This window comes from Sciurus vulgaris (assembly GCF_902686455.1).
Source record: "Sciurus vulgaris genome assembly, chromosome: 3".
Classification (NCBI taxonomy): domain Eukaryota; kingdom Metazoa; phylum Chordata; class Mammalia; order Rodentia; family Sciuridae; genus Sciurus; species Sciurus vulgaris.
In genome coordinates, this window is record NC_136463.1 from 87,559,399 (window position 1) to 87,572,414 (window position 13,016).

General features: G+C 32.6%; 1 protein-coding gene across 4 annotated transcripts in view; it reads left to right on the top strand.

Annotated features, from left to right (window-relative positions):
- Positions 1 to 13,016, top strand: part of SLC35F5 (solute carrier family 35 member F5) — a 46,196-nt gene that overhangs the window by 13,270 nt on the left and 19,910 nt on the right. For all 4 annotated transcript variants that reach the window (XM_079135666.1, XM_079135667.1, XM_079135665.1 and 1 more), the window contains exons 8-9: positions 5,532 to 5,613; positions 6,592 to 6,679. In XM_079135666.1, the coding sequence (XP_078991792.1) occupies positions 5,532 to 5,613; positions 6,592 to 6,679 (170 nt within the window). The remainder of the gene's footprint in view (positions 1 to 5,531; positions 5,614 to 6,591; positions 6,680 to 13,016) is intronic.

Below are 13,016 nucleotides of genomic sequence, written 5' to 3' on the forward strand. Positions count from 1 at the left end.
ATATGAACACAGTTTGAAAAGTTTCTTAGAATTTTCCATTGTTTTAGGATCAGAAACATGAATAGAATTATTTTACACTGTGATGTATACTAGGACTGTTTAGTAAATGTGCTTACTAAACATTTTATTGTATTCATTAATTTTCTCAGATTTCTGCAGTTTTATATTAAATTTACATAAATACTATCAAATATTATTTCAGCAAGTACTCATAGTGAATATTTCTATATGATTTCTGGTAGTATCATTTATAGTATGTTAATACAGAAAGTAAAAGTGGTAGTTAAGAGTTCATATAGAATAATGATAGAGTAAGTAAAGTATTATTATTTTGGGCTAAACTAGAAGTAGAGTCTTGTCTGAGTCAATGAGAACTCTTAATTGTAGAATTTAAAAAATTAATTTCAGTGCTACTTTATATACACATATCATTGAAATGTTATGAATCCAAGGTTGTGTAACCTGAGCCTTTATGATTCAGATTTATACTGAATATTGTAAAGCACTAGTGTATTGCCAATGTTAGTGTAAGTGAAATGATATGAGGTGTTACTTCCTAATTTTGTCTCCTATGTCTATTCAATAGCCCATTTTTGTTCATTCCCTGGCCAGTAATTTCGGCTTAAGTGATACTTTGATTAAAATATTATGTTGCATAAATCAAAGGAAAATCTTTGGGAATTGTAATGTGGTAATTACATATATAATAAAAATAGTTTAAAGGCTTGTATATTTGGGTTATTAGTTGGGATTTCTGTTAGCTTATTTTAAGAGAATGAAAGGCAGAACTAAAATTTATTAATTGTTTCCCTTCTAAGGAGACTTGAGGTGATGTGTGATAAAAACATTTATATGGTAAAAGTTAAGACAAGGGTGCAAAGATAAGAGCCAGTTAAACGAGTACTGGGGGCAGGAGCTGACTGTAGAGAGGGATGATTATATCAAGAACTGCAGTTTAAAGCTACTTAAGGTGGGCATAAAGCCATCTGTAGGCAAAGTGACAGTATGGCAAAAAAGGAAAATCTTTTGAGTTAAACACAACTTCTTGTCTCATAAAAGAAAGTATCTCCCTTCCTTGGATAAAGCAAACTTTGTATTAACATTAAACTTGAAGAGAAATGTACTGTGGGTGATATGTTCCAAGACCCTTAATGGCCTGAAGCCATGTAGAATACTGAGCACTATGTGTACTGCTTTTTTACTCTCCATGCATACTTGTGATAGTTTAATTCATAAAATAGGCACAGTAGGAAATTAACAACAATAGTAATAAAATAGGACAATTATAAATATATACTTTAAAAGTTATTTAAAACTTAGGAATTATTCTACAATTTTCCATTTAATATTTTTGGATGGTGGTTGACCACTGGTAAGTCAAACTTGAGAGTGAAACCATGAATAAGAAGGGACTAGTGTAATACATAAGTCCTTATGTATTACGCTATTATGTAATGCATTGCCACTGTTCTTATGTATTACTACTATTCTGTGTAGCAGGTTTAGAGATATGTGTAGATAATACCCTTCTAAAGAGTATTTAAAAAATTATAGTAAAATATAGTATTAAACTTATTGTTTGAATCATTTTTAATGTTATTGACATTGCATATATTCACATTGTTGATAACATCTATCTATAGAACTTTTTTTTTGTATCTTGTAAAACTGGAACTCTGTTCATTAAACAATAGCTCCTCTTTCTTGTTTTCCCAGCCCCTGGCAGTTACCATTCTACTTTCCATTTCAATGAATTTGACTAGTCTAAATATCTCTTATGAGTGGACTCATACAGTATTTGCCAGTATTTGACTGCTTTATTTCACTTAGCATAATGTTTTCTAGGTTCATCTATATTGTACCATATGTCAGAATTTCTTTTGAAGGCTGATTAATATCCATTGTATGCATATACCACATTTTATTCATTCTTCTGTCAGTAGACATTTAGGATACTCCATCTTTTGTTTTGTTTTGTTTTTAAAATAGCATTTATTTTTTTAAATGTTAATGTGTGCATTACAGGAAGGGATACTCCATCTTAACTGCATTAAAAAGAAAAAAATCAACCTGAAATACATGTTAGTCTTCAGTGAAGGCATTTCTATAGGAAGTCAAAATAATATAGTCCAGATTTATAGCTTTTGGAAACCTGACAATAGAATGATAAGTAATAGAAAAATAATAGGAAGATAAGATCAAGAGCAATGCTGTTCAGTAGAAATATAACTGAACCTCAAATGCAAGCTGTATAAATAGCTTTAAATTTTTTAGTAGACAAATTTTTAAAAGGTTAAAAAAAAACTAGAGATGTTAATTTTAATGCTGTATTTTTATTTAATGCTGTATATATGAAATATTTCAACATGTTATCAGTATAAAAGTTATTGATGAGATAGTTCATTTTTTTTTTTTTGTATTACAGCTGTTTTCTAAAACCAGTGTGTATTATACCCCACCTATGTTTCAGTTCAGACTAGCCAATTTTAGTTGCGCAGTAGTCACATGTGGCTTATGTCTAGTATATTGGACAGTACAGGCCAAAAGAAGTTAAAGATTGGTGCATTTGCCCATTTTCTTTGAATAACTTTTGTCTTATTAGTACTTAATGGTGGTTTATTTTTTTCTGTAAAATATTATTATTTAGCTACATCGCCTTTATCAAGAATATCTTCTGTTATATATCCAAAGGAAATGAACTCTGTATCTTGAAGAGATCTATACCTCCATGTTCATTGCACAATATTCATATCAGCCAAGATAATGAGAACAGCCTAAGTGTCCATTGAAGTATAAAGAAAATGTGATATATATATGTGTGATATGTATATGTGTATATATCTATATATCAATATATATTTATGTACATACATACACATAATGTAATATTTTCATTCACAAAAAAGGACATACCATCATTTGCAACATGAATGAACTTGGAGGATATTGCTAAGTGCAGTAGCCAGGCACAGAAAGACAGGTACTGTATGATCTTATTTATAAGTGGACTCTAAAAAATTTGAACTCAGAAAAGCAGAAAGTAGAATGGTGGTTGTCAGGGACTGGAGAATAGGAGATATTGGTCAAGGGGTACAAACTTTCAGTTATAAGATAAATAAGTTCTAGGATTCTAATGTCCTGCCTACTGATTATAGATAATAATACTGTACTGTTTACTTGAAATTTGATGAGAGCAGATTTTAAGTGTTCAGGTTATTTACACAAACTCATGCCCATACAAACACATACATACACACACACAAAATGATGCTAATTATGGAAGGTGATATGCTACTTAATTTGGTAATCAGTAAACAACATATGTATTTATCAAATCATCATGTACACCTTGACTACAATTTTTGTCAAGTAGCTTTTAAAAAATAAGTTAATTATTCTTTTCAGTTAATTTAAAAATGGATTTGTTTTGTAATTTTTTTTATTCTATCCACAGTACCACAAAGAAAAAAAATACTAGTTATTTTCCATAAAATATGCTAATGTTTTACATTGAAATAATTAGTTAAATAAGATTTCAAAGGGAATAAAGGCTTGTATTTTGTCTTGTTAAAGCAAATTTTCTTAAACAAAAAACAAATAAAAGTTAATTACTGTATAAATTATTTGCTAAAATAATTAGTAGGATGTTGTCTTCAGTTCCGGAATAATGGAGACATCCTATTATTGTATGGAAATTTTTTATTGGAGGATAGTGGAGATGTGTCTTTTTTGTGATGAGGGTGCTTTATACTTGAGAGGGAATAGGAAGGTCTTTCTGGAAAGAGTTTGTAGGTATTGAAGAATTCTTAAGATCGTTGAATTCCCGCCACCAAAGGGATCTGTTATTTCTCTACTTTGCATTTCCAAGAGCCAGTGAGATTGGTCGGGAAATGAGTACAATGTTTAAGTATTAAGGTAATAAGAGAAATGGGCCAGGAAAACTAGTTATTATCCTGTAAACATTATCTGTTCTTGCAGAAAATCTCCAAAAGATAATTAAGGGCAGACTGCCTCTTTTCTAGCATTTCAATTACAGGCAGATTGTAGCTCCTATTTTCATGTATATTTGATATTATACATCTTACCAGTTGCTGCTCATTTTCTTATTTAGATAGGTTAGTGAAATTACCTAAGAAGTAAGGATTACAAATTAAAACCACTTTTGCAGTTTCCTTTTGGCTTTAGACTTCAGTGCAGTATAGATCAAATGCAGACTGTTGTACTCTCAACCATTTGTACCGTTTGGTGCCTAAGATCATGTATCTATTCTTTTTTGAAATGAAAATGCTAATCTTAACTACTTATTTCGCTGCAAGTCATGAGATAGTTGGAGATGTCTCTATAAATAGAGGCCAGTTGTTTGGTGGAGTAACTCCAGTCAGTTTATGTAAGTAACTTATCAAAAACAGACTAACAGTTACTTTGCTTTAGTTGACTGGGTGATCAGCATCTGAGAATATACTTCAGTCACACTTAAACACATTGTACAAGGTGGGTATGTCTTAGAATATTCATAATAGCATTGTTTAAAATAGTTTAAAAAAATGTTCATTCTCAAAAAAAAGGATGAGTTATCAGTGAAAGTAAATGAACTTTGAACATACACACACCCTAGGGTTCACCAGAAGGAGGTGTTATTTCTCATTCCCTAAATCAAAGCAGACACATGATTGGGAATGTAAGGATATCCTAAACACAGATGTGCAAAGGAAGAAAAAACTAAAAGTCCTTATAGTTAGAAAACTTCTTCACTAGATACAAACTTTGGGTTCTGTCTCTAAACTGAGAACCAGAGAAATAGTCACAATTAGCCAATGACAGTTTTCATAGAATATTTCTAATTTTCCAAAGTGAATATAGCCTCTTATGTAGCTGTTTCCATCTGTCCCCATGGGCATCATTAAATTTCTTAGAGTTCTCATTATGTTTTTCATCTGTCTATGCTTTAAGGTTTGAGAATTTTCCCAAATTCAGACTTGATTTACATTGAGTGCTGACAGTGCTTGAATAAAGCAAGTTTTAAAGTTGATTTGATGGTACTCAGTTTTATCCTCATACAATAAAAGCTGAATACTAATTTTTTCCCAACTTTTGTTAATTTCATAAGGGATATTGGATAGCAAGATCTTAGGTCTCATTATATGTCTTTTGTGTGTGTGGGGGGGGTGAAATTGGGTTTTTGTCTCTTTCTTTCTTTCTTTCTTTCTTTCTTTCTTTCTTTCTTTCTTTCTTTCTTTCTTTTCTTTTCTTTTCTTTTCTTTCTTTCTTTCTTTTCTTTCTTTTCTTTTCATCCTGGGGATTGAGCTCAGGGCTTTCAGGCAAGTGTTTTACCACTAAGCTACATCCCAGCCCACCTCCCCATCATACATTTTTGTCCCTTTGTGGGGACCTGTGATTTTTCAATACGAAGTGCCTTCTAAAAACCTTTTACAGTAACAGTTTTGAGGAAGAGGAGGATAAAAAGGGGACTGTAAATCGCAATGACAGATATAAGCATGTCTCATTAGATTTCACTTTTTCTTTTTCTTTAGTGGTTTTTGGCAAATTTGTCATATCAAGAAGCACTTTCAGACACACAAGTTGCTATAGTTAATATTTTGTCTTCAACTTCTGGTAAGAAATTTGTCTTAAAAGTTTGCATTATAAATTGATTATATATTGAATATATAACTGGTATATATATGTGTATGTACATATATAGATATTTCTATCTTGTTATCTTATTACATTAGTTCTATTGTACATTAGTGTATTATAACTCCTTAATATTTATAGTTTACTTCCTTAGTTTTGTGCTGTTTATGTTTCTTCAAGTACTTTGCAGTTCGTTTTTTTAAAGCACCAGTATATTAAAATTTTTTAGACTGACTCTTTGTATTGTCGTTTTAGCCTGAACATTTCCTTGTCAAAGATCTTTTTCTAGACCCTTTGGCTAAATGTAATTGCTTATTTCAGAACTATAATTTTCTCTATGGTAGGTGTTTTATTTTTAAAATTAAACCACCTTCCAAATCTGGAAGATAAAAGAAGTATTTTTGAAGCTATAAAAATAACTTTAGTACACAGGCTCAGTTATGATGAGGTCACAATATGTTGCTTTGAATGTTCAATTTAACTCTTTTATTAGTATAAAAAGAGCCGGGCACGTGGTGCATGTGTGTAATTCCAGCTACTTGGGAGACTGAGGCAGGAGAATTACAAGTTTGAGCCTGGGCAACCTAGCAAGACCCTGTCTCAAAATAAAAAACAAAAAGAGCTAGGGATGTAACTCAGTGGTAAAGCACCCCTGGAGTCAATCCCTAGTACAGGGGTAGAGGGAAAGAAACAAAAAGGAAAAAGAAATTGTACTATTCTTGATCTCTAATGTTGAAATGAACGTGGTTTTGTTTAGAGGCTATTTTATGTATTGTCTTGGAACATTTTAGCTTAGGTAACTGCAATCTCATTCTTAGTTATGCAAAAAAATCACACACACAAAAAAAACTAGTTTAAAAGCTGGGTATATAACTTGTTAAAACAATGTATCTGGTAGTAAGTGATGTTGATAATATTTAAGCTCATTTAATTTTTTTTGTCCTTTTCTCCCCATAGGACTTTTTACTTTAATCCTTGCTGCAGTGTTTCCAAGTAACAGTGGAGATAGGTTTACCCTCTCTAAACTATTAGCTGTAATTTTAAGGTAAGAATATAGTGTATATTAGTTAACTCTGCTTAAAAATGTGATGTTGAAAAAATTTCTGGTTGTGATACAGGAGTTTATTTTACACAGTAACACAGGCCAAGAGAGAGGAGAGTAAAGAAGGCTTAAATGAACTTTATGCTACTCAACCCTACATCATGTGCTAGAGCAGTTTTCCAGTTCTTCCTGGATAGGGTAGCTGGAAGGAAGCATCCCAAGACAGCTTTGGTTTCCATTCATATAATTGCAGACTTTACTAATTATTATGCTGAGATTCAAATTTAGCTTAAGGTGCCAACTTAGTCATTATATCTTCCCAAGTATCTGTTCCCTTGTCCTTAAGGCAAATTCCCCTTTTTGTTTTGGCTTTGATTTCTCCTGTTTGCTTCTAGAAATCTAACATTCTATCTTTTCTAATTGTCTCAACCTCCAGTGATTTCTTGTTTACTTTCTGTATAATTCATTTGGAAATTCTATACTACTGCATTGCTGGAGTATTGTCAGTAACTGTACTTAAATCTTTACTTAATTTTGTGTATGTTTCTTTTGTCTTCCTTTCTGAATTGTAAACCCTTGAAGACTAAAGCATTGTTTTATACTTCTTTGTGTCACCAAAGCCTTAGCACTGGGTTTTGCCTATAGACATTACTCAAAAAAGATGTGTTGATTTGATAAAGTTGTTATTTTTGGGAGAGAAAACTAGAAAGCAAAGAAGGTAGCAGAGTGATTTAATAGCAAAAGAAGTGCCATTACTTCGATTTGTCAGAGCTGGAATTGAATCAGAGCTGTTATTTGCCCCTGAACAGTTCCCTTAAACTTTGAGAGGTTTTCCTCGTTGAGAAAATCATGAAAATATTACCTGCTTTGCAACCTTGTTTTAAAGTTTGGCAGTGTATGGAAATGACTGTCCTAGAGATTGATGGCAATCAAATAAGACTGGTAGTTCTTACTATGTGTTTTTGTCTTAAATGTGAGGGAAAGTTGACTGTGGTAGTTTCAATAAGTAGTCTGGTTGACATAATTAGCTTGCCATCTGGACTATAGTCACCAGGAATTTTTCTTTTGCATAGTTGGCAAGTATTTTAAACCAAGCATGTTTTTATTTTGGGCAAATACAATGTATTTGTATTGGGGAAGTAAATGAGTTTTTATTAAATTTTATTTCAACTATGCGCTTATTTCTAAATTTTCTTAGCACTACTTAATAAAGACAGGTTCAAAAAAGGAACTTGCAAGTATTTTGACAGTCTGTTACTCCCTTTCATTAAAATAGTTCTACAATAGAGATTGGCAAACTAAGGTAGGCCGTTTGCCAGTTTTTGTTTTTTCTTTTGTGGTGAGGACTGAACCCAGGGGCTTGCACATGCTAGGCAAGCAATTTACCATTGAGCTTCACCCCCAGCTCTGCCAGTATTGACTAATAAATGAAGTTGTATTGGAACAGAGCCATTCTCATTTATTTGCATATTGTCTATAACTGCTTTAGGGCCACAGCAGTGAATATGATTTGCAACAGAGAGCACATGACTCATAAGTCTAAAATTGTTACTTTCTGTCTTTTAAGAGAAAGTTCCCTTGCTTGTTTTCTAGATAAATTGATATTGGAAACATTTTTGTATATCATATGTTCTTACAAATACTGTATTAAACATTGTTTAATACTTCGTTTTTGCACTGGCCTTAAGGAGATTGAATTTCTGAGGTTATGAGAAGAATTTGACACAGCAGTAGAATTGAAGGAAATCTTCTGATGAGCCAAGAAATCTCATTTCACCACCTGTAATCCAATTCCATCTTCATCATTACTAGTTTTGAGATCTTGGGCAAGTTTTTTTTTTTGTTTTTTTTTGTTTTTTTCTACCTCTTTCCTACTTCTTCATCTTTAAATTGGGGATGATGATAATAGAATTTGTCTCATAGTATTATCATGACAATTAGATGAGTTAAAACTTCTAAAGTGCTCAATAGGTGCTCAACTATATTTAGCATCATTATTATTGCTATTATTATCATCATCTAGATGGAAACAAAACTTATGGTTTCTAGTTTTTGTTTTTTTTTTTTAGTTTCATGAGTTTCAATCATAAAGGACAAAGTGCATTTTTTTTTTTTTTTTTTTTGCAACACATACTTGTTTACAAAATATACAAGGACTGGAAAACTCAACAATCAGCAAATAATGCAATTGAAAATTAACAAAACACATAAATAGGTATTTCATTGAAGAGGACAATCACATGGCAAATAAGCATATGAAAAAATACCCAGCATTATTTCTTATTAGAGAATTTTACTTTAAAACCATAATGGGATACCTAAGAGATTGCCTAACAGTATATGTGTTTGTGTGTGTGTGTGTGTGTGTACATACACACACACACACACACACATATATACACATGTAGGTATGTACACATATACACATATATATGTATACATTATTTTTTATTTGCATAATAAAAAGTGTTAACAAACAATAAATCTGTTGCTGTGTATCGCGTAATAAATGAGGATGAACAATTGCAACAAAATACTCTGATAATCTTCTCTCTGAGCCTGAGAGCAGGACTGTTCAACCTGTTTTCCTAAGTACTATATCATCAAACATCATTTCCCCAATTTTTCACTGACCTTCATGTCAGTTATTTTTTTTAACATTACCAATAATCAATTTAAATATAAATGATCTAGATATTGTAATTAAAGGGTATGTGTTCAACATGTGTAAAAAGCAAACAATAACTATATACTCTGTACATATGTCACACTTTAAATATCAGTACACCAATAGGGTAAAAGCAAAAGAAGGGGAAAATAAGCATGAAAAATCTGAAGTAGAGCTATTAATATAAAATAAATAACAAGGAAAAGTATTTTCAGAGATAAAGGGGAACATTTCTTAACCTCGAAAGGGTAACTTCTTTAAGAAAGTATAATAATCCTGAATATGTATGTACCTAATAACAAAATTTCAAATACATGAAGTAAAAATTAATAGAACTAGAAAGAAAAATCCACAATCATATTTGGAGATTTTAAGTCCCTCACTTTACTGGAAGGAGTAATGATATAGAAGACTTAACAACATTTGCCACCTTGACCTATTAGTTATAGACAAAAATGACAAGTTGAAAATTAATAGACTATATTCTGTCATAAAATAAGCTTTGATAAATTTAAAAAATTTGAAATCATGCAGACTATGTTTCCTGCATGATTTATTACGTTTGAAATTAATCACCTAAAGATATATAGAACCCCACCTCCATGTCTCAACTTCTTCAAATTTAAATGGCACACCCAAATATCTCACAGATCAAAGAAGAAAGCACAAGAAAAGTAAATAAAAGTGTTTTGTACTAAGTGATAATAAAAACTTTAAATCTTCAAATCACTGAGAGGAAATAGTACTCAGTTGCAGACTGAAAACTTAAAGTATTTGTATCAGAAATAAGACAGATTAACAATCATTATTTTTAAATTAGGTAGTAGGAAGAAATAAGAGTAGGAGCAGAAATATGTGAAAAATAGAAAAGAAATATTACAGCTAAAAGTTGATAAAAATCTAACAAGTCTAATCAAGAAAAAAAGCAAGAAAAAGTATCAGTGGAAAGGGAGCTATCAAACCAACCCTACAAATACTAAAAATATATTAAGATAATATTACAAGTGTATAATTAGAATTATATAGTGTACATAAGTTAGTCTATTTTAGAGGAAAGAAACCCCCAGCTTGTTTTTGCAATCCACGTGAGTGATGTTTTTTTCCCATCCTTTCACCTTCAGTCTGTGGATGTCTTTGCCTATGAGGTGTGTCTCTTGGAGACAGCATATTGTTGGGGCTTGTTTTTAATCCAGTCTGCGAACCTATGTCTTTTGATTTAGGAGTTTAGGCCATTAATGTTCATGAAATGTATTCCCGGTCATTTTGGTGTATTTTTAGCTTTTAATTTGAATTAGTTTCTCCTTTGATTGACTATTTCTTTAGTGTAGTTCCTCCCTTTGCTGGTTTTTACCTTTTTTAAAAATTTCATGGAATATTTTGTTGAGAATATTCTGAAGTGCAGGCATCTGGTTGTGAATTTTTAATTTTTGTTTATCATGGAAGGTTTTAATTTCATCTTCAAATCTGAAGCCTAATTTTGCTGGATATTGGATTCTTAGTTGGCATCCATTTTCTTTCAGAGCTTGGTGTATGTTGTTCCAGGACCTTCTAGCTTTCAGGTTCTGGGTTGAGAACTTAGCTAAGATCTGAATTGGTTTCCCCCTTTGTGTGATGTGATACTTTTCTCTTGCAGCCTGAAAATTTTGTCCTTATTCTGTATGGTAGGCAGTTTTATTATAATGTGCCTTGATGTGGGTCTGTACAGTGTAATTTTGCACGTTTGGGGTTCTGTAAACCTCTCGTATTTGATTTTCCATTTCATTCTTTAACTTTGGGAAATAAATTTTGATATTTCATTGAAAAGATTCTCCATTTCTTTGGTTTGTATCTCCATGCCTTCATATATCCTGATAAATCTTAAAATTTGGTGTTTTCATGCTATCCCATAAGTTTTGGAATTTCTGTTCATGGTTTCTTAATATCTCTTTGTGGTCAACTCTCTTTTCAAGATTACATATTTTGTCTTCATTGCCTGAGGTTCTGTCTTCCAAGTGCTCTAGTCTGTCATTGATGCTTTCTATTGAATTTTTAATTTGGTTTATTGTTTCCTTCATTTCAAGGATTTCTGTTTGTTTTTCAGAATCTCTATCTCTATATTTAAGTGATCTTTTGCTACCTGTATTTGCACTCTTACATCATCCTTTACTTCGCAGATCATTTATGTACATTCTAAACTTGTTCTCTGACATTTCTGCCACTGTGCTATTGATGGATTCTGTTATTGGAGTATCTTTGTTTGCTTGGGGTGATTCGTTCCCTTGCTTTTTCATGTTGTTTGCATGTCTGCTCATCTAAAAGTATAAACGTGAGGTGGTAGAGTTTCTACCCTGTGGACTTACAATGTCCCTGAAGGTTTCCAGTACCTCACTGTTGAGGGGGAGACAATAACAACAACCAATGCAAACAATATACAACATTAAACCAAATAGTTCTTACTATGAGGTCTACAATGTTAATTATCACAATAAATAAACGACATAATCAGTTATGCCTATAATAAAAACAGCAACTTTGCAAAAGGGTTTACATTTTCAAATGATGGATGTGGAGAGAACAGAAGTGATATAGGATGTGATGATTATGAGGGAGGAGGAGAGAAGACAAGTAAAAGATTAAAGGAAGAGTGAAAGAAAAATAGAGATTGACTGTTAGCAGAAAAAAAGAATCAAGGGAAACAAGTAGGTAGAAAAAATATAAAGAAAAAATTTAAATAAAAAAATATAAAACTAAACTAAAATATACTAATTGAATATCCTAGTTCACAAAAAACTAATTCGTGTAAAATAATTGGCTTCAAAAATGCTAGAGATGAGAAGAAAGAAAAAAATAGGAAACTATAATTGTCCATGTACTATTAAGGTCATAATTAAACAGTGAAAAAGAATTAAAAAAAAAAAAATCTTGATGAAAAGTTAAAGAATTCTTTGTTGGAGTTCAAAAATATTCTCAGCTTCTCTTCTCAGCAGTTTTAGGTGGGGTTATCTGGAGTGCAATGCTCCACCATCTGGGTTGTTGGAGTGAGAGAGGTAATCCTGTAGGTGGAATTCCTGGAGGGAGGGTTTGGGCCTAGGAACGCTCCAGGCTTTTCACTGAATGCCATTTGGTCTGGAGATCTTAAATCAGCGTGTCTCTAGCATCCTGTACTTGCTGGTCCATGCTGGAGGACTTTATCCCAGGGTTTCTCTGGGTTCCACTCATGGGATCTGAAACTAATACTTAGTCTCCTACTTCACCTGCACACCCCACATTTCCTGGTCTCAGGTTCAGTTTCCAAACAATTTCTCTAGCCCCACCCTTCTGAGCTCCCGGCCAGATGGGTCTCTTCCAGCTGGTCCTGCAAGCAGTGGGATTGGACAGGGTGGGGTAGAGCCTGGTAGGTTTTTGTGACCAGTTGTCTCTTGTGTAAACCTCTCTCCATGTTTGATTTTCTTCTGGTCACTTAAGCACATGTGCAGCATGTGTTTACTGGGCCTGTATTTCAGGCCAAATTCAGGTTTGCCAGGAATAAGTTTTCTCAGTTGCTGGCCCCTGTACCATCCCTGCAAAATGGACCTCCACCCGCTGCCTAGAGAGATGGCGGCTTCTTTTCCCACACTCGGGTGTCATGCAACGTGTCCTTCAGTTTTGTTGGGCAGTGTCCTTGGTCTCTAAATGCTCCATACCCAGACACGC